Below are 21,932 nucleotides of genomic sequence, written 5' to 3'. Positions count from 1 at the left end.
ACTGGTGGTAAGCATCTCACCAACCAGTTCCGAGCCCCATCAGTGCCTGGAGATACTAATAGACACTTTAGCCAGGATCGTACCTGATACAGTTCCTGGACATGCATGACAACACTTATTATTAGTACACTTTCTCACCTGCTGATTAATCTTCAAAGTTGTATGATAGTTGTCCCTTTTTCTTATTGGTTGATTTTCCCCTCAGACCACTTTCCTTTTATTCCTCTTTCGGTCTGAGGGATAGACGGTTAGCTATATAAAGCCTTACCTATTCATGTATAGTCCTTAGCTTTCTATTACTTGAATTATCCGCTTTATTCCTTATCAGAAACCCCTGAGTCTACTCTTACTCCCTGCAAGTGCAGTTGGAGACGGGTATTGTTTTTGTTATAGTTTATTGTTGCCTCACAGATAATAGGTTAAAATGGAACCAGGATGGATTCTGAGAAAGTTTGAGCTATTTTGGAATAGCCAGAACCTACTTGCATCAAAGGAGTTAGGGCCTTCCTTGGTTTTTAATGAAGATTTGTTAAAAATTTTGCAAAAATAATGAGACCGTTAAACAATCTCACAAAAAAGGACATTGTCTGGCATTGGGGCGCTAAAGAACAAGAATTGTTGATAAGCTTAAATAGAAATCTACAGCAGCACCCATATTAGCATTTCCAGAATTAAAAAAAGAGTTTCGGCTAGAATCTGACTCTTCTGATTTTGCTACTGGGGCTGTTTTGTCAATCAAATGCCCTGACAATCTTTGGAGGCCTTGTGCCTATTTATTGTATAGTTTGCTGCCTACAGAGTGCAACTATCAAATCTATGATAGAGATATGCTGGCCATCATTCAAGCTTTAGAGCACTGGCGGCACTACTTGAAAGCTGCTAGGCACCAATTTAAAATCTGGACTGACCATAAAAATCTGGAGTATTTTATGACAGCCCAGGACTTGAACCAAAGACAGGCCTGGTATACTTGTCTAGGTTTAATTATCAATCAGTTCATAGACCTGGGGCTTCTATGGGAAAGGCAGATACTTTATCTAGAAAAGAGTATCATGCCAACAGCATTGAAGATGGCAACAAAGGTGTTACCCTGATTGTTACAAATTCCCATAACCTCTCATTTCCTTCAACGTTTTCCTTTCTATTTGTTAAACTGCATTTCCTTATCTAGTGGTTATCACCTACCACTGTCATATTTTCCAACATTATATCTTCTCATCTTATCTCTTATCTCTTTCAACCCTTATACTATTATCTTATCTTTCCTCTTTTCTTCTTGGACAACACAGTATTAGCCCCATACCCCCATGACATATGGTTCTTCCAAGGATACTTCTTATAGTTATATTATGGTCATATGCTCTTGATCTATGTTTACTATTTCCCCTAGGATACTCCTTTTGGACTACAACCCCTTGCTCTTGACTCTGGAGGTCTATACACTATTGGCTCCTACTTATAAACCCAGCTTGGGGAGGAGCTTGGACTCACTACCTACTTAGTATATGTTTAAAACCCCTGTATAACAGTAGGATAGGACAAGTTGAATCTACTCTAGATTTCCTTGCTACCATCATAAAGGGAGTGCTCAGCCCTGTAATCTGAGCAGCTATATCTTTGACCCAGACAACAATCCTCAGTTGTAGGGAAGAATCTTCTATCTATAATCCCTGGGAACAATAGAAGGCAGGAACCAATGGCGGGAATACCCATGAGAGTCAAATTACAATCATGTTGAAGCCTTGATTGTAATACTGAGATCAATCCAGGGTTGCCAATGTTTGAATTGGGCAGAATTCTGATCTTCTAGAAGCCTTTAAGAAAGATATCCCATCAGAAGGGAAGGTGTACTTTGACAGCAATGAAAATTATAAATAAACAAACGGGATCTTTTATTATAAAGATAAAGTCTATGTGCCTGAGTTTGCATGGATCAAGGCAATAGATAGACATTATAACGCACCATTGGCTGGGCACCCTATGTGACAATAAACCATGGAGTTGATCTCCAGAAATTATATGTGGCCTGGCATGGTAAAAAATGTACAGGAATATATAAAATCCTGTCTTTCCTGTGCCATAGTAAAGAACTCCCATCAACCGCTAACCAGTAAACTTATGCTGGATCCAATACCAGCTAATCCCTGGCAGGATATATTGGTTGATTTCATAATGAATCTACCTGAGTCAAATGGGCGTGATTCAGTAATAGTGGTTGTAGATTGCTTCTCCAAAGAAGTAGTATTCATTCCCACCAATAAAACTATTACAGCCGCTGGTACAGCAGATTTATCTAAAGATTTTGTATGGTCCATCCACAGGTTACTGGAAATGGTTAACTCCGATAGGGACCTCAATTCACTAGCAAATTTACGAAAGAACTTTGCTGGATGCTGGGCATCAAACCTAAATTATCAATGGTGTTCTATCCGCAAATAGATGGACAAATGGAGAGACTCAACCAGGAGTTGAAACAGCATCTCTGGGTATTTATTAATGGCAGGCAAACAGATTGGGCCAAGTAGCTAAAGATAGCCCAGTTCTCTTACAATATCAAACAGCTATTGGCTATGGGAAAGGCACTATTCAAGGTCACAAGGTTGTACCTCCCAAGAATAGGTGTGGAGCCTAGTAAAAGCAAAATGAGGCTGCAGGGAACATGGTGAAAGACATAAAATCTATCTTAGACAAAATGCACAAGGCACTATTCAAAACTGCAAAGCAGATGAAAGACAGGGCAGAGTGTAGATGCTCTAAAGCCCCTGATTACAAGGTCAGTGACCTGGTCTGGTTAGATACCGAATGGCTAACTATATTACAGTCCTACAAAGGATAAATCATTACTATCAAAAAGGTATGTTTTATTGTGTGCAAACTGTACATACTAACTGTATTTTAATGCTAGGCTTCTTTGAAAAATCCCACATAAACCTCTTCACCTATGTGGCCAATGATTTTCCCTCCATAATACATTTCTCTCCCTCTGCAACACCTTCCCTCTGCAACATCCTTTCTTTTAGTTTCATCAAGTAGTGAATTTTTTGGGTGTGCTTTTGAACAGTTTTTATTATATTTTGCAGTGTGAAGTTTTCATGATGTATATTGTAGTTTATCAATAGAACTTTTTGTGAATACCTAAATGAAGTGCAAAAAATTCTGTCTATTGTGATCTATATAAAATGGTTGTTAGGCTTTGAAATAACAAGGGACAAAAAGGCACATATCGTATCAATAAGCCAAACAGTGTACATCAAATCTATCCTCAAACAATTTGGCCTAAAGGGCACAAAATCTCTTTATACACCACGAGAACCTGGTATAATCCTATCAAAGGACCAAGTAAGTACAATTGAGGAACAAAAGAGATTGGACCATATACCTTACCGCAAAGTGATAGGGAAACCAATGTACCTGTCACTAGGTACACAACCCAACATCACATTTGCCATATCTATCCCCTCACAATTCTCCAACAACCCAGCACCCATACACTGGAAATCTCTAAAACAAATGATGAGATACTTGGAGGGGACCAAAATAAGAAAACTGACCTTGGGAGGGAATAACAAAGGACTGATGGGCTACTCAGATAGCGACTGGGCCTCACAACCCCACTGTCACTCAATTTCTGGATATGTATTTACCTTCAATGGGGGACCAATATTGTAATGACCAAAGTTTGTATACTCTGGTGCACAATAAAAACAAGCAAAGAGTGGTAAATGGAGGAGAGGATAATCTCCCTTAAGGTAGGACCAAGTTTGTTGTGGGTAAACAACAGGAGGACTCACTGAGGAGTCTCCTGGATCTATTGGGTATTTATACTACTACAGTTTTGTTTGTATATGTGTACTGTACAGTTGATGAAGGCAGTGGTTGATGATATCATAGGGCACAGCCCATGTGACCAGCTCCACTGCGTGAGAGACTTGTATCTAAAAATAAAGGAAAGCAGTGCAGCACAAGAAAGTGGAGTTTGAACAAAATGGAAAGTGCCACATGGCACAGTGTGTGAAAATAAAGAAAAAAAGTTAATGCGGAGAGTGAAAGTCAAAGGTCCAAAAAATGTGTGGTGTAACAGATATCATGGAATGCTAAGAAACAGCCTATTGTTGCCCTGTTGAGCACTGAAGCCAAATATACTGCACTCACCTTTGCGCCAAAAGAAGCGCTACAGCTCCAATCATTGCTAGTTGACATTGATCCCAACTCCCCTGCAAAACCCACCATCATAGCTACCAATAACCAAGACGCACTCACCTTAACCAAATCCAACTCCTACTTGCGTGTCAAGTTGGACAAATTTTCATTGTACGTCGGTCTACGCTAGGCTCAAGGGGGGGTGTAGAGAGTGTGTACTCGACACACAACAAGTATGAGCAATAGATAGACATCAACAACCACAGTGGCACAAGTTCACATGCACATGAAACACCTTCCTATTATATACATCGGACATTCCCGCAAATATGTACTTACTCATTTCTCATTCACTGTAACAGCTCAGTCTCTTATTCATTGACTGAGGTAAGAAACTACACACTACAATACCTATAGAATCACACTGACACATTAATAGTCTCTTATTTCATTTCTATAGTTAATAATATCATAAACTCTTTAAATATATATATATATTGTATATCAATGTCTATTTACCAAAATTATACATTCAGCCATTTGTCTCAAAATCTTGTTAATGGATTGAATTGTCTATATAATCCATATGCAACAGTGTACATCTGCATTTTTGATCTATCACTAGCTATCTACTTACTGTATAGTTTCTGACTTTTGGCTGCACCTCAGTCTTCATCCATCAGACTGAGGTATGCTATTATTCTCATATTTTCCATAACTTTTACTAACAGTATCATAGTCTTGTTTTATTACTACAGCTTTGACACACTGTGTGGGACAAACTTGGATTTGTCTTATTTGGATTTATATTCATTTTGGACAGAACCCATCAAACATATCTACAGGAGGGGGATTGCTGTTGGATGACATAGTTGACAAATTATGACATTTGTTTATAGTATGAGAAAACATGCATTGGCCAGGGCTTGAACCTGGGACTCCAGCTTTCATGGTCTGGTGCTTTACCAACTAAGCTACCAAGGCGTACTTGGAAAGCATGTTGATTGGTTGCATGCCCAGAAGGTCCAGAATCACTGTACACGGGTGCAGATCCCATTGTGTTGTGATAATAGTAAGCCTGAGCCAGTAGTAAATCTTGCAGTGAATAACAAAACCGGATAAACCCGGTCTCTGCTAAAGCAGCCATTGTTCTCCATGGAGCATAGCCACCACTCCATGGAGTCACCATTGTTCTCCTAGGAGCACAATTGTACTCCTAGGAGTCATTATACTGTAGCAAGTAGCACCTCCGACTATAAGTAGTAGGGGGTTTAGTATCCTTAAACTAACATCTATTGTAGTTTCATTTAGGTAAATAATAAAGTCGTTTCTATAGCCTCTTGGGCAGCAGCTGAGTTTCATTTAGATTTATTAGTGAAGTCTGAGATGTGGGGCAAGGAGAGAGGCTAGAAGCACTCTATATAAGGTGCTCATTTTCTGGCTTCTATTACCAGACATCAGTTACACACGACGCAACAACTGTTTCTCTCATGTGCTTCTTTTGAGTCGCCATCTCCTCCGCATGCTTACATAAGACATAGTTACAAAAATGCTTTTTTGTACACTAAGTTTTTGACCTTTTTGTGACTTCTGAGTCCCTACGACGAGTCCCCACCTCGTCTTTGGTGAGGAATTTGTCCTCCTCACAAAATGGCGACAAGTGGTCCCAGCCTGCTCGCAAGCTGGCAAATTCATATGGGCAAACATGATAAGGGCGAGCTAGCCAAGCAGGTTGGGGACGAGCCTAAGAAAACAGCGTCAAAACGTTATATCGCTCGGAGTGACTAATTTTGTTTTTCAGAGACCTAACACAAGACGGTGTTTATTACTTTACTACATTGTTTCTTCAAACCATCATATTTCTTCGATCTTGCCGTCTTCGTCTTCCGAATCAGCCCCACCTTCTTGATTTTGATCCTCACTACCGACTTCTTCGATCTCCGCTTTTTCGTCTCCCTTCAATAACATGACAAGGCGCTCAATATGTTCTGACACCTATTTGCAAGCAACTCATTAGGCATGGGGGTGTGGATAACGCTGTAGCAAGTTACCTTATCAACGGTCTCGTTTGCATGCGCTCCGCGGACAACTTCATACACACCATTCGCCCTGAGATACTCTCGTCCCCAGCGTGTAGTGCATAGAAGGAGTAAAGTCTCGACGTGTGTTAACCTCAACACATTATCAGGTTCTCTTGTTTTAGTGGACGGTAGGAATTGAAGGGCAGAAGGTAAGCGCTCTTGTTCCTATATATCATCTCATCAATATGATTTAGAAATTTTAAACAAGAAATAAACCTCAAGATCAAGCTCCTCGGGTCCAGCTAGAGGAAGGAGTAGATATGGAAGAATATCTATTCCAGGGCCCACTACTGTCGATGGTGGAACTGATACCTTTGCTGACTCTGGTGATAAAAGGGCCTCATGGGCGGCAGCATGGAACGCACAGTTCCTGTTGCTGAGTTTCAGAGACGTTCAAGAAAAAATGCCAGTTGCTTACTTCATAGCAGAAGCAACACCGCCCCTGCGAATAGTATCCTTGTGTTCACTGAAAACCACAATTTTACTCAGAGGATATTCAAGATCCCCTTCAGCTTTAACGGCATCGGGATGACGAGGTGTCAAAAAGAAACTACGTCCATTCGGTGACTGGGAGAATAAGAGTTAGAGATGATTGATATATATAGCCTTTGCGACATTTCGTACCGTGCTAAGGTTTGCAAAAACGCTGGAGAGAAAATGGAGTTCTCCTCTGCGCTGCCGCGGTTGATTTTCGCCTAATGATTCGACAAGAGCTCCTTGCACAAAAGCATCGATAAGGAGTGGCAATGCTAATACATCACAAGCCTCTCCAGATGGATAGGGCGTGGGGGGTGAACATGTGCCCGCTCGAGACTGGGTAGGATAATAGGGGATGGAAGAGAAGGCACCAGGTATGAGTGATATATTCAGCTTCAGCAGAGCAGCACATGCAGCTGAAGAAGCCGTCAAATTTGAGAGAAGCATCGAGGCGAGATCAGCAAGTACTGCATCAGGGTTCTGTATAGATCTATAGTGATCAAGCATAACAAGTGTTGAGGAAAAGTACTTACGAGGATGTACGATACTATGAAGTTCAGAAACAGCGGCTCTGTTAAGAAAGGAACCAGCAAAGGTGAATCAGAGAGGTTAACCAAAGCCCGGAAGGCATCATGTGCGACAGCCTGGTACAACGGGTAGTAAAATAACATAAACACAGAGTAAAAACAGCACGCACCAATTGATCTCTACAAAGAAGCTTGAGGTCTCGTATAATATCTGTTTCCTTTGGTTTTTGCAGGCCACCTCCTTGAAGGCCTGCGAGAAAAATGTTTCGATGGGGCGAGCCTTTTGGTGTATGTCCAAGAAGATTTGACAGGGCTATCTGGCGAACCTGGGGGTTGCGATCCCTGAGGAACGGTATAAGCTACAGATAAACATTATATTGATATCAGCTTTAAAGGGAGCCAAAGCGGGAAAACTGACCTCTCGAAGTTGACCCTCCATCTACCCAAATTGTTCTCCCACGGGGCATTAACACAGGATGTGCTGACATAATCCGGTGGTGGCCATAAACGTCAGTTTCGTTTGTCGGCGCTAGACTCATCTCTTACATGGCGGGCTACAACATTACTCGGACTGTGGAAGATTTGTTATGCAAGTACGAATCCTCACCGCCCTCCTTTGCAGTCCATCTCTATCCCGACTTTTGGACGCTTAATAGTGGTCCCAAATTCCTTTATAATAACCAGGTCGCGGTATGTCGGCGCGTTCTCGGTACTTGCTTCTCCGTTACTCACTTTTCTACATTTCTAGTCTCTCTTGGATGACATCCGTGCACACAGGATACCCGTAGACTTTCTGGAGCTATTTGACTCGGCCAGGGTTCCCTTTTATGATGGTATGTCTCTGCTATCGCATACTTTCAATGTAGCTGACCTACCGTGCGTAGGTTGCATGATTGTGGAGCTTCTGGACTACCGTCCCGTGAAAGCCAAAGATCCACCTCTTGAGAAACCCGAGAAGAGTCGTGTTACGTTGCATCCAGATGCTGAGAGTCTCTGGGCAGACATATGTCTACTCAATAGCAAGTTAGGTAATCCGTGGACGGATAGCGATGCTTTGGAAGTTGAGGCAAAAATCCTGGTATGTTCTTCCCTATATCTCCCTGATCTACTTGCTAATCGCTTCTCCTGAAGTTGTGCACCGCGCCACCATTGTGTCTCGAACCTGATCCCCACTTGACGAGAATAGCAAATCATGTTCTCAGGGTCTCTACCCCCACTGTCCCTGTATCTTTGAAACGAAAGGCTGCTTTAATCACCCCAGAAGAGGATGAATCAGATAAGGCTCGTCGGGCGAAGATCATGCAATTCATGAATCCAAGGGCAAACAGATCCCACACGCCTAGGTATATTTATTCATTGTGTAGTAGGCGAGAAAGAGCTCAAGGCTGAATTATTTTAGCTATAGAATACTCGATGCTATCCAGCGTGTCAAAGAAGGCCGTCTGTTGCCTTCGGCGCCTCCATCGCAAGTACAGGCGCAAGCTCCTCCTCAGCCTACTGCATCCACTTCCCTGCAGCCCACATCGACCCTTGCACCAACTCCTGCCTCAACATCCACTCCTCAGCCCCCAGCAAACCAGCCCTTACCACCCAGCAGTGCACCTATACCTAATCGTCCCCCGACCACGGATGGTACAGATCCAAGAAAGCTGAAAGCAAGAAAGACTACACAAAGCCCATATCAAGTGCCAGCCGATTTGAAGCCAACCCCAACGCCTATTCCCCATCCAACAGTAAATCAGCTTCAACAATCAGGAGTCATGTTGCAGCAGTCTCCACCATCCACTTCACGCTCTCCTCTACCACCTACCTACCCTCCTCCTCATGCATCGTCAGACCCGACAAAACCCGCTTCCTCTCCTGCGCCACAACGATACACTCAGTCTCCCCAGAGTCAATCTTCTCAACAGACTCTGCAGCCTTTGCAGGCGTCTCCCCATGTGCAAGGCGCGCAGCTTCCCATGGCCAGCTACCAACCTCCCACCGCTCCAGTCCACTTTGTCAGCCAAGCAGTACCTGGGCAGCGCGCCGTTCAACCCAAAGTACCTACTACAAATACTACTCAAACTCCTCAACCGACTGCTCAGCAAGCTGGTGCACAGCCACCACAAACACAGCCTCAAAATGTACCGGTACAGCTGCAACACATGCAGCAGGTACAGCAGATGTATCCTCCAAATATCCAGGCACAGATACAACACTTCCATCAGGTAGCAGTTGCACAACAGCGGATGTCTCAGGCCCAAACTCAAGCGCAGGCTCAAGTACAGAATGGGAGGACTACTCCACAAGGCTCTTCTTCGCTACCTCGAAGTCCTATGACCACAAACCAAGGGGTTGCACGGAGCAGCCCATTGGTGGCGAACCAACAACCACTCTCGCGCTCTCCCATGCCAGCCGCTCACGCGACACCTCAGTTGACCCATCCCACACAGCATACATATCCAGTATTGCCGCAAGGTTTCAACGTTAACCAATATCGTCCCATGGCCACCCACCCACAAGCATCTCCGCACCCACAAACACCTGCCAACAACAGTGTTCAAGGGCAGCAATCGCAGGATCAGAACCAGCACACGGCGCCTATGATGCCACAATACGCTCCGATGTATGGTTATCCTGCGATGAATATGGGTTATGGTATTCCTGGACGTCTTCCTCCAGGATATACTTGGCAGATGCCGGGTATGGGGAGAGGGATGCCGAACATGGTCAACGGTCAGATATCCGGAATGCAGGCGGCTGGCCACTCTCAGCAGATGCCAATGGGTGTTGCAAAGGCCACGCAAGGGAGCGTGCAAGGACGGTGATATCTCTTGGCACGTGTGTAGTTTTTGTATCTTTAGTTTTATTGGGACTTTCGGATCAGTTTAATAATATACATTCAAATATTCAGCTACTGTGATAGGCTGGATAATGACTGAAACCCCAAGCCCAAATCAGTAAATTCAAAGCGCAGCATAGATAGCTTTATAGTATGGATACAGAGATTCATATCTCATCTGATGAAACCTTTAGAAAATCACAAACGTGGATACTTCGTGGTACACACGACTGGGATAGGAGTACGTATTGTGTAAAAACTACATATAGCTTACTCGAACATACGTGACACGACTGTGTATGACTCCTGTTTTCTAGCTGCCGCTATATATCACCGCATTTTGAGAGGGTTTCAGAAATGACCATCGTGATAAAGTAGCTCCGTTGCTCAACTGAGGAGATATTCGCGGAGCTTGGTAGCTTGGTGCACCATGGGAAACAAATTTCTTCAAAGTGGGGCATCCGATTCGCTGGACTGCAACCTCACTTGTCAGGCCTGCAACCGATCAAATCGCTCACCACATTTGAGATCAAATTGCGGGAAACTTACAGGCGAACCATTCGTGCTGACTAGTCGTACACGGGTTAATAGAATTGTGTTGTCTCGACATAATCTCTTCGCTCTAATTGCGGAGCCATGCAAACAGGTTACAGGGTTCTGAGACGTCCAATAAGTAAAGCCATGCCATCTAAGCTTGTGGTATGCAGACATCACCGTGACTGGCATATGATTCCATCATCATGTCCTATAAGGAGCAAGCCATCAATATGTCACCAGTAATCTCGTGAGACCTTCACGTAAAAATTACGTTATAGAGTTACGAACAACCTTTACGACTTTGCTTTGAGCTTCTTGGGTCAGCTGGTCTGCTGAAGAGGCCCGCGGCGGGTGATGGCATCGATGATGTTCTGGGCCAAAGACTCCAAAATATACATCCCTATGCCTGTCGCATCCGCTTATGATAGCCTGGTCAAATGTGGATGAAAGTCTCTAGTATACACATGTAGGCTGCAAACAAGTACCAGCAAAAAACGCATAACAACGAAGGAGGTGGAAGGACCATAGACTTGGGATAACAAGATAATAAGAAAATCTTACAGACTTGGAATCAGCCCCGGCGACCTTGATCCTCAAAATCACTGGGTCGCTCTTGTGAGCCGTATGACTCCTCATCCTCACTCCCTCCCTCGCCGCTCGACGCAAACCCTTCGTCACCGTTGTTCTGCGAACCCTGACCCTGCGCACCATTATCGTTGCCGCCTTTTGCCCTCCCACTATCTCGTACCCTCTTCTTGATCTGTTGTTCGGGGATGAAGAAAAAAATAGACACTCAGAACCGTCAATGAAGATGAATATAGTCAAACGTACGAGCTTGGCATAGACAAGCCCGCATGCATTACACAGGGTTCGAGGACCTGTATTAGTTGCTTAGGTAGGTTCAATTTGTAAAATGACCGTATAAGGACTAACCCATGGGTCCTCGGCGCCATTCGGGGGTGGAAGTAGCGTTGCAGCCCAGACATGTCTGGCCCTCTTGCACCTGATCTTCGGGTTTCTTTTCTCCCGGATGAATTTTTTTTGCAAATTGCAGGAAGTAGGTAAGGAAACAGACCTGTTTTTTGGAATTCACCGCAGTCTCTTTAGGTTCTTCGCGATTTGTAACTGGCTTGGGCTCAACATTTGATGGTATAATTGCAGATTCTAGCATTTGCATCCCGTAGTTTGCGGACTGGAGCATACGTTCCGTGGTCTCAGCTGGAGGTGGCCGTCCTTGTGAGGTAGACGAATTATTCGATAGACTACTCGAAGCATCGATGATAAGCCGATAGGAATCCAATAGCTTGTGACGACAGCCGCAGAATGAATATTGCTGCGAAATAGTAAAGACAAAAAAATGTATATACCTTCATGAAATCGAGCCCGATTGGTACTACCGGCATATTGGCAATGGGCGGCGACCCTTTTTCCCGCCGCTTATCATTTGATTGAGTTGGAGAGCTCAACGGTTCAGGAGGTACATATCTCTCTTCATTGCGACGAAACTCTGGGCTGGGTTGGCTGACTGGACCAGAACCGTATGGTCTATTCTCTGTACTGGAAACGGTAGCTATTGCCTCTGGGCGTCCAGGGCCAGGGTTGAACGCCATGTCCATTGGCTGCTGCTGAGGATAAGATTGATTGTATGTTGGCCAGTTCTCTCCTGTCCATTGTGGCTGGTGGGACTGCGCCACAGTATACGAAGCAGCAGCGTAAGTTGGAGGCGGATACGACGATGTAGGAGAAGCAAATGTAGTTTGCTGGTGGGGAGAATGGGATTGGGACGAGCTTGACCTGATGGATCGCACGGGGGCTTGGGATATCTGTGCTGGCTCGTACGAAGACGTTGGATAAGGCTGATACTCGTAAGACGGGGGCATCCCTTGGGGATTGTGATACATGTATCGATTGTCTGCAGACATTTTGCGCAGGATGGTGTGGTTCAGTTCAGGAGAGTATAATAATATCCGGCGGTCTCGCTGATTACAGGGTGAACTGACAACCGCTAATGGATTGAGCCAAGTTTGGTGGTCCTGCAGCACCTATTAAAAGGACAGACTATGACTGTATAAGCATGGAGAAAATTCTCTGAGAACGAGATGAAATGCAAGAAGCAAACTCGTTTGCATGCGATTGAAACGATGCTCGTTTCGGCCGCTGCGGGGAAATGCCAATTTTAAGGTTATCTGTAGAAAGCGACAAGTCGTACAACCGCTGAATAATATGGATGGGATCTCGTAATGCAGATCGAGGGCTTGGTAGTGAATGAAAATGACAAATGGGCCTCTTACACTGTAGGACCAAAGGTTAATTGGGCAAGTTGGATGGGATCTGATAGTTTATGAAGCTGCAGATTGTCCTCATGGCAGGGCGCTCGGCATGTCATAATTATAAAATGGGCTGACCTTTCTCCGTCTGAAAACAAGGCGTCAAATCTGAGCGGTTCTCTGAGATTTTGGAGGGACAGATAGTGAAATTTTAGAACAAGGATAGCTTTCAATACTGCTATGGACTAACCTTTTCCAGGGAAACTTGACTGAGAACGCTGGTAAGCTTATAGGCTGCAGAAGCACAGACAGGGCGCACAAACTTCGGACCGCTAACTGAACCCATCCATAACCTGCCATATATGGCTTTATCTACATACGTAAACAGTCAGGTGGGTTACGACACCCCAGGCGAGAACTCATCTCAGTTTAGCCGCATCAGATATCCGTCCACAGATATATATTCAACGAGTGTACATGAAAAGCACTGGGAAACGTAGATAGTGAATGAATGAACCAACATCGCTCTGTCCAGCGTAATATAAGATTTTATCCAAACGAAGATTGCGGATGCACAGGCCCTTTCGCCTTCCCTATGTCTGGTCCTTCCTTCACTCCGGCTTTATTAGAAAGAGAAGAAGAAAAGTCTGTGGGAGACGGTGCAAATCCAGCATCATACTCTTCCTGTTCCAACGTTGCCCTTTCAGTGGGCTTTGGTGCACTAAGCCCCCCTGCAGCTCTCTCTTGGGCCCTCCGGCGCCTACGGAGAATCTGCTTGCGCGTTCGGATAGAACGACGATACTCTGGACCGTCTCCATAGAAGAGTTTGTATTCACAAAACGGACATATCCATTCATCTGCGGGGTTGACAATCTGAGAAGTAGGTGTCATCGCAGTCGATTTTTTCCGTCGACGAGGCGGTATCTCTGCCGACAGGAAACGGAGTGGAAACGGTCCCAACGAATTCTGAGCATTCAACGTCGCTTGAGCAGCATTCGCTTGGCCAGTGAGAGGAAGACGAGAAGGAACGTAATTCTTGCGGTGATGAGGATTGGAGGCGATGGCAAGAGCAGACCGCTTTTTCTTCTTGCTCCCACGGCCAGATAAGCCGGACAAAGAGGTCTCCAAAGAGTCAGGCGTTTGGTCGCCTACCTGCAGGTTGTCATTACGACTATGCTGCCGTCCCTTATCTGACCGCTTTGATCGTGTTCCTTTGCTGGCAGTCAGAGCCGCCTTTTTGGCCTCTGAAGCAGCCTTTGCCGCCTTGGCAGCTTGGCGGGCAAGTTCTGCTTCAAAACGGGAGCGCAATGTTGCAACTTCCTCTTTAGTAGCAAGCAAGCGGTCAGAAGCTGAGATGAAACCCGATTTGTATCAGGCTCAGCCCTCAGCGTAGATAAAACACCACTCACTCGCACTACGACAAACGAAAGCAAACTGGCAGGTGGGAGATGCAACTCTGCTGACATTGCGCACGCCATTGCTGGAGTCACTGAGACGAATCCTAGCAGCACGGGAAAAACGAGGGCCTCGACGACGTGATAACCGAATTCGTGGTGGATCGGGGTTATTGGTGTCGGCAGCAAACCCAATGTTTGTGATGGTGAATGGATAATGAGACGACAGTGCTTGATCGAGAGCCAACGTATCACCATGTGACAACGCACCCAGCACAGCGGCAAGCTGTCTTTTCCGATACTTCAGCATCTCTTTATGTTGCAATCCAGCCAGGGTAGATGCAGTCATCTTGCCTCTCCTCTGGGGAAGTATGCCAGGTAGAGGCGCAACAACCGCATTATCGGTGACATTTTGATCTGGCCGACCGCTGGTCAACACACCTGCACCCAAAAAAGGCTCCTCTTCACTACCCAAATGATCCAAGCCAATGTCATGGCCTTGCAGCGAAGCTGATGCATTAGCTGGAACCTTCCTTTTCTTTGTGTTTCCTGGCTGTTGTAAATGATCAACGTAGTCCCCTTCTCCTCGATCGTCTTCCTCCCTCCCAGTTCGCTCGTCAGCAAGCTGATATCCTGCCCCAAAATCGATGGCATCAGTTGCCCGATTTTCCCCCTCGTTACTGAGGAGATTATGTGCCCCACCCAACATGGGCATGTAGTAAGACTGAAGTGCCATTTGGGAGGACAAGGAATCCGCGTGCGCAATCAGCTCCTCTGCAATGCCCTCAGCACCAAGCATGTTGGGAACGACGGATGCAGCACCGTTTGTCACCTGCAAGGCCACGTCGATGGTGCGCCTGCGTTTAGGTAAAGGTTTGAGCCTCCTTAAAGGTGGGAACTCTGGCACGTCGAAAATTGGTGGCGAGCCTCGATACATCGTGCCGGCTCTGGAAGGATGAATAAAACGAGATCCAACTGCATCCAAAGACAAAGGATATATAGAAAATCGGCAGACCTTGATTTGCTGACGTGTATCTCAGTACACAGACGTTTATAACAATACCTTGTCGTTGAGATGGAGAAAGAAAAACCGCAACGGAAAAGATTGCTCTAGTAGCCGACTGATCTCATTTTCGCACACCAAGTAATTTTTATAGACCCCCTTTTTAGAGAAGCCATCACATTTTTGGTAGGTAACTTACATACATAGTACTGCACGACATGCAGAATAGGAACGGAATTTAGAAGAGAGGAAAGACTACGGTACAAGATGTGCGATGCTCTAACAGATAATTGTCTCGTGATGCTATGTGGATATCAATAATGTCCGACTGCGCGTCGCAATAAATGATGGGGTATCGCGAAACGAAGACCGACACTGTAAGGTAACTGCTCATGTCTACAGACCCGCCGTTAACGTCTAATTTGAATCGGTGGATGCAAAGGAGTCGGATGAGGGTGGCGCGTGCGGAGACAGGATGATTAGAAAGAAAATAAAACACGCCGTAGTAGGCATGGACGGGAATAAGATAGGGCCGTATAGTCATCAGTGAGCAGAAAGCAGCGAGACAAACCAAATCATAGTCGAAAGAGCAGCGCAAGAGTCCGGTTGCGAGAAAAGGGGAGACAGAAGGCCGAGTGTCGGCTGAGCGAGGAAAATTGGGTCATGACGATTTCAGGGAGAATGTCCACCATTGGGGGAACAAGCGAGAAGGGATAAAGGGAATAGGCATGTTGTGTATCATTCGAACGCACGAAATGGGACTACCAGATCTTCACCACCAGCTTCCTCCACCGTTGTTACCGCCGAATCCACCGCCACCGTAGCCACCGCTGTAAGCGGGAGAACCATAGCCTGGGCCTCGGGATCCAGCGTTATAACCACCACCACCACCACCACCACTTCCACCCCCGTAACCACCTCCACCGCCATAACCCCCACCGCTAGCAGCTCTGTAGTCTCGAGAAGCAGACCCACGTCCACCACGACCTCCACCTCTGCCACCGCCCCGGCCGCCCCGGAAGCTGCTACCAAAGGTAGCCTCTTGAGCAACACTGTCAAGCCACTGGGGTATTTCCTGGTTAGCTTCACGCAGAAGCTCCACAAGATCTCTAACAATGTTGCGGTTGCCGCGATTGAAAAACGCTGTGGCGACACCAGTATTTCCTGCACGACCGGTACGACCGATACGATGGACATAGTCATCGATATCCGAAGGAAGATCATAGTTGATAACATGGGTGACATTGGGGATATCAAGACCACGAGCAGCTACGGCTGTAGCGACCAAAAACGGAGTACGACCTGTTCTAAATGTTTGCAGTGCTGTTTCTCGTTCACGCTGAGTGCGATCGCCGTGAATAGAAGTAGCGGGAAGGCGATTAGCCATAAGGAAGTCAGATAACATGTCTGCCATCCGCTTGGTCTCGACGAACACAAGCGTTAAACCGCCGGCAGGTTCAGAAGCTAATATATCTAGGAGAACAGAGCGCTTGTCATTGTCCTCGACGAATTCAATCTTTTGGGTAATGTTCTCAGACGTAGAGCCGACGCGGCCTACGGAGAGGAAGACGTAATCTTTTAAGAAATCTTTGGCAAGCATTTGAATATCACGTGGGAAAGTGGCACTGAACATGAGAGTTTGGCGGTCGTGAACGCCCGGCATGTCTTCGCCTTGGACGATACGACGAATCTGGGGCTCGAAACCCATGTCAAGCATGCGGTCGGCCTCGTCAAGAACAAGGTAGCGAATATTGGCCAGGCTAATCCGTCCACGCTCGATCAAGTCGACCAGACGACCAGGAGTGGCGCTGAGTAGATCACAGCCACGCTCGATTTGACGTAATTGTTGATTGATATCAGCTCCGCCGTAAACAACAGCAGGCCTCACCCATGAGCGATAGGCGAATTTTCTAGCCTCCTCATGAATCTGGCTGACCAGTTCACGGGTAGGCGCAAGAATTAGAGCAGTCGGATAAGCTTTACGAGTGCGAGAATAGCCCATCTGGGGCGTGTCAACCGGGGGTGCTCTAGGACCCGAGGCAAACGATGCAGAAAGAATGGGGAACAGGAAGCCTCCTGTTTTGCCTGAACCAGTCTATAACATTACAATAAGTAAGGATATATAAAGGAGCATCAATGCTGCATACCTGGGCACAGGCCATTAAATCTCTGTTGGCAGCGACAATAGGAATGGAGTACTTTTGCACCGGGGTAGGGGTGGTGTAACGAGCGTATCCAATGTTCTCCAAGAGAACTTGGTCTAAAGGGGGATGTGTGAAGGCATTTACAGGATCTGGTACCCCTGCGCCAGTGGCTTCAACGGGGATATCATCATATTTTTCAAAGTTTATGCCGGTGTGTTGCTTCGAGGGATCTGTTGCATCTCCAAAAAGTTCCTTCTCCAAACGCATATTACGGGGTCCAACGTTATGTTTACCATCTCGCCAGACACCGACGCCAAAACCCGGAGTCTCACGCTCTCTGGGTTCTTTGGCGGTCCAACCGTTGGCAGAAGGAGGGCGCTCACTCCAATTGCTGGAAGCAGTGCCACCGCGAGCCGAACTAAATGCATTGAAATTACCACCTCTTCCTCTATCACTAAAGCCTCCCCGAGGAGATTCCAGGCCACCACGAGGTGAGGGAGCGTTGCGGGATTCGTTCCAGCCGTTCCTGCGGTTAAAGCGCCTTAGTCGTTGGAGCTCAACAAAGAAAAATAAAGACATACCCGTTGGGCGTGGCAGCAGCAGAGACAGCCCGCTGCGCATTTCTCATATGAGGAGGGACATAAGACTTTGCAGCTCCATTAATGCCGAGAGAAGCTAATGAAGAAAATAAAGATATGAGTGCCCAGACTGCCTGAGGAATTTTCTGAAGATGCTCACAAAACTGAGTCTCTAGACTAGCGTTACCGTTTACAGTTCCATTGGTCATATTAGGTGGAAAGGATGAACTGAATGTGTTCTTTTTTCTTTTCAAAAATCGGTTTTTCTAACGAAAAGTGGATGTGGGAGGGATGGGTGATCAGGAAAGAAAAGAGTGCGACTTAACAAAGCAGATGAAAATTGCGACTTGACTAAGCACCCGCATCAGGGAATATATTCTCACAATTGTCGTTCGCGGACCCGACGTGGCAGAACCTTGCACCACAGTGGCACCGCGCAACGATCCGAGCTCATCGTCAAGTACAGCGAGCAAGCCATGTCCCAACCACCGAGACCTGCTCCAGCACAACCGGGACCTCATGCCCACCCTCACCCGCATCCCCACCCGCATCCCCAGGCTCCTCCCCAGCAGATGGTCGCACCTCCACCTGACCCAGCCATGCAGGTCATCATAGAACAGGACTTCAGTGTTGTAGACCTTGCCATTGGTGGACCCAACAACTCTTTTGCATTTTGCGAACCTCACAAGCTCGAGAAATGTACAGACTGTGATATTGACTTTGTTTCTGTCAACCGTCTGTCGAAGATTCTGCTTGGAAGCCCAAACCTACGCTGTCCACCTCCTGCAAATGTGGTCTCCCAGAAATTATCACAGGCTATAACAAATACTAAGGACGAAGGAAATGTGTGTGTTTTACCTTACAATGTCTGACTGAAAGCTCACCATACCTGAAGAACATGTACAAAACCGGCAAGCATAGAGATGCCATCTCGCGATACACGATGGCTGCCAGCATTGCTGTACAGCGCCCGCCTTGGGAACTAAGTCAGATAATGCGGGAAGAACTCTCCACTGTTATATCTAATCGCTCTGCGGCATTGTTCGAGCTTGGTGACTATATTGGTGCCCTCGTGGATGCAGAGACTGTCATTTCTATCCGGCGGAATTGGAGCAAGGGCCACTTCAGGAAGGCAAAAGCTTTGGTTGGGCTGGGTCAATTGGATGAGGCGAAAGATGCAGTTACGCTGGGCCTACAATTCGAGCCAAACAATAACGTAGGTTTTGGTCTTATGATACCATGGTATCCACGTGCTCACAATAAACACGCCCTTTACCTAGGAGCTGAACGGTTATTTAGCTGATCTCAAGGCTCTTATGCAAAAACGTGCAGAAGCACTTTCTGAAAAGCTTGAGACACCAGTTGTGGATTCAGTCTCAACAGAATGATGATATCCCACGAACTTAATAACATAGATGCTGTAATTATAGCTAGGCGTGCAGCATACATGTCAATCATCTATTCGCTAAACTGTGTATGCGTTATCATTAGGATTTTTTTGCATCCATTATTCCTACATGTAAAGCATCAAGGAGCTCACGTGCCTCTACGCACTCACGAGGCTCTTTGAATATTCTCAGAACGACTTGTCTGGGTATAAGTGCTCGCGCACGATTTACTCGAAGTTGCAAATCTATTCTCTTCTTCTCCGATTCCGACAACATCGAAGCTTGTCCCGTCAATCGTCGCCCTGCGCGGATTGGTAGCGAGATGCTGGATGATATGGAACTTGCAGAGTCGACTGAAGACCCAGGGCTAGGTAAGTATGAACCAGGATCAGTAGATACCGGCAAGCCCGTAAGTGTCATCGAATCAGTTGGGAATGGTTGCATGTTGAGTTGTCGAGATGGGCGCGCTTTGGGGATGAGATCTGACTTCGTGCGTTTTGGCAATGCGTGCGGGGGTGGCGTTGTGGCCTTTGGAATAGAAACATTGCTCGGTGACGCATCAAAGCGTGGCGTGAGTGGTGGAGAATCTGTGAGCACATTATTTGCCCCTGTTGGATTGTAGATGCAGGAAATGCCGTCCGTGTAGGTGGCGACGTCACGAATAAAGATGGCAATGATCTGATTTGGCCTCTCCTGTGCGATAGAAGCGTATAACTCGAGATCTTGTTCCCCTGAATCACCAATAAGAATAAATTTTGAATTCGGGAAGCTATCCAAAGTATCCACGGCGTTTGCGCGCTTGCGCGTGGCTGGGGCTGAAAGAAGGCCATTGAAGAGAGAGCGACCAGCATATGACTTGAGTTTTACTGAGCCTAGAATGTGCATAAGTGGGGTTTCAATGAGGGCATATCAACGGCTTGTTACCTGGGGGTAATCGAGACACTTGGAAGAACTGGGTGATGACTGGCAGCAACTCGAAGGGTGAGTTAGACTAAATGGGCCTTGATGAGTTGGTCATAGTTCTATGAGAGAAGGTAACTTACAACATAATGAAATCTTACACCTCGTTTCCACATTTCGTCGTACCATTCCCCCATACCTGGAATGATGATATCTTGAAGATCTTTTACAAATACGTTATGGAACACAGCCCGTGCTCCGCTTGATACACTTGACACCTTTACTGTGTCATCAATGTCGGATATAACACGTACAGGTGATTGCGTTATAGAAATATGAAGGGTTGACTGAGCCGAAGGCTGGGAAGGCGGTGGTAGTACTTGTCCGGGCAATGTCACGGGTGGGGGTAACAGTTCGGCCACGATCAGGAGGTCGTATTCTTGCGTTGGATCACCAAACGCGATATGTAGGGCAAGAGGATGGGTGCAGATATCTTTCCATGCAATTGTGAATTTTGCAGAGAAGGATCCATCAGAACCGGTTGGTATATCTTTTGTGAGCAGAGGCCCGTAGTCGAAGGATTTGCGCTCGTCCTCCAGTGATGTCGTGGTATTGGGATGAGAGGTTCCAGCAGGACAAGCGAATACATGCACGCGGATTGTTCGAGAAGAAAGGGCGGAGGCCCAAAAGGGTTGCAATCGCGACTCCAGGTTTGCATGTAGTCTGTGAATATCTGAAGACAATGATGCAGGGGCATTGCTGAGCGCAGAAGAAATACTACGCTGGGATGGAAGTTGTGATGAACCGATGCTTCCGACGGAAGTCTCAGACTCGAATGATACATCATCGCCGGTACAGTCAGGATTCCCTACTTCTACGTGCTGAAATCGCTCTTCCAGCACTCCCACTTCATAATCATCTGAAATCTCCCATGGCCGTGGTGGTAGCTTGAGAGAAGCTAGCAGGTTATCATCGAGCAGAGGGTCAGAGGACCCGTTGGGGTTGGGTGGAGGGACCTGAATTTTGGGCAAGGCTGCGAAACCTACACAAGGGGTAAAACAAAAGTAGAATGGGAACGAAGTGAAGTGACCTTTTGCTAAACGAATAAACGCGCGCTGCGAGCGCGTAGAGAACTCGGGAGGTCGACGGCTGGTGGCGTATCCTGAGACATATACATCTACGTCAAAAGAGCCTATATAAAACATTGTTAAGCCAATAAATCAGTACGACCTGACCATGTTGCTCATGCTACTCACCATTGGGATCGCTGACCGAGGATATGTTGTAGCGCCGTGTAGCCCACCCTGGAAAGAGAGAAAGCTCGTCGATACCGATGCTCGCTGCATCAGACTGTCCACTTCTTTTGATCCTCCGCCCAGCCCATTGACTCCAGCTCTGTTGGGTTGTCTGACCATCGACGTATCCATTTTCGCCGGGTCGAATCGATCTTCTAGGTAGTGTTCGTCGAAGGTCTTCACGATGTTGGGAAATGTAGTCTTTCAGGTTATGCAAGCGGGAAGATGCAGATTTCCAAGAAGACATTTCTCGGGACATTGAGGCGGGTTCATAAGTGTTGTTATATTCAAGTGCAGATGGGAGCTGGAAAACATATGTTTTCAACTGGAATACTTATGGCAGTTATGGCCGTGCCACGGTTGCCCTGCTTTGATTG

At 46.4% G+C, this 21,932-nt stretch overlaps 5 protein-coding genes across 5 annotated transcripts; 1 reads left to right on the top strand and 4 right to left on the bottom strand.

Annotated features, from left to right (window-relative positions):
• Positions 1 to 5,638: 5,638 nt before the first annotated feature.
• SERLADRAFT_476982 (uncharacterized protein) lies at positions 5,639 to 7,713 on the bottom strand (the record flags this gene model as incomplete). Its single annotated transcript, XM_007322509.1, has 9 exons — positions 5,639 to 5,884; positions 5,946 to 6,135; positions 6,192 to 6,386; positions 6,438 to 6,591; positions 6,640 to 6,788; positions 6,846 to 7,178; positions 7,232 to 7,342; positions 7,396 to 7,584; positions 7,644 to 7,713. 8 exons carry the CDS (start codon positions 7,662 to 7,664, stop codon positions 5,995 to 5,997), a joined length of 1,293 nt encoding a protein of 430 aa, XP_007322571.1.
• A 2,387-nt stretch (positions 7,714 to 10,100) lies between these two features.
• SERLADRAFT_491527 (GATA-4/5/6 transcription factor) lies at positions 10,101 to 12,644 on the bottom strand (the record flags this gene model as incomplete). Its single annotated transcript, XM_007322779.1, has 7 exons — positions 10,101 to 10,544; positions 10,599 to 10,706; positions 10,759 to 11,346; positions 11,418 to 11,464; positions 11,520 to 11,604; positions 11,662 to 11,889; positions 11,954 to 12,644. 5 exons carry the CDS (start codon positions 12,506 to 12,508, stop codon positions 11,158 to 11,160), a joined length of 1,104 nt encoding a protein of 367 aa, XP_007322841.1.
• Positions 12,645 to 13,284: 640 nt separating this feature from the next.
• Positions 13,285 to 15,324, bottom strand: SERLADRAFT_476970 (uncharacterized protein; the record flags this gene model as incomplete). The annotated part of the gene is made up of 2 exons (XM_007322508.1): positions 13,285 to 14,202; positions 14,263 to 15,324. The coding sequence occupies 2 exons, from the start codon at positions 15,182 to 15,184 to the stop codon at positions 13,403 to 13,405; spliced, it is 1,722 nt and encodes a 573-aa protein (XP_007322570.1).
• A 3,247-nt stretch (positions 15,325 to 18,571) lies between these two features.
• SERLADRAFT_351895 (uncharacterized protein) lies at positions 18,572 to 19,275 on the top strand (the record flags this gene model as incomplete). Its single annotated transcript, XM_007322507.1, has 2 exons — positions 18,572 to 18,817; positions 18,868 to 19,275. The coding sequence occupies 2 exons, from the start codon at positions 18,572 to 18,574 to the stop codon at positions 19,273 to 19,275; spliced, it is 654 nt and encodes a 217-aa protein (XP_007322569.1).
• Positions 19,276 to 19,380: 105 nt separating this feature from the next.
• Positions 19,381 to 21,887, bottom strand: SERLADRAFT_358033 (uncharacterized protein; the record flags this gene model as incomplete). Its single annotated transcript, XM_007322506.1, has 5 exons — positions 19,381 to 20,232; positions 20,285 to 20,351; positions 20,404 to 21,302; positions 21,351 to 21,452; positions 21,517 to 21,887. The coding sequence occupies 5 exons, from the start codon at positions 21,812 to 21,814 to the stop codon at positions 19,460 to 19,462; spliced, it is 2,139 nt and encodes a 712-aa protein (XP_007322568.1).
• Between the last annotated feature and the right edge of the window lie 45 nt (positions 21,888 to 21,932).

Source organism: Serpula lacrymans, assembly GCF_000218685.1.
Source record: "Serpula lacrymans var. lacrymans S7.9 unplaced genomic scaffold SERLAscaffold_13, whole genome shotgun sequence".
In the NCBI taxonomy this organism is placed as follows: Eukaryota; Fungi; Basidiomycota; class Agaricomycetes; order Boletales; family Serpulaceae; genus Serpula; species Serpula lacrymans.
The sequence above is the reverse complement of the archived record's forward strand: the minus strand, read 5'-3'. Positions and strand labels throughout refer to the sequence as shown.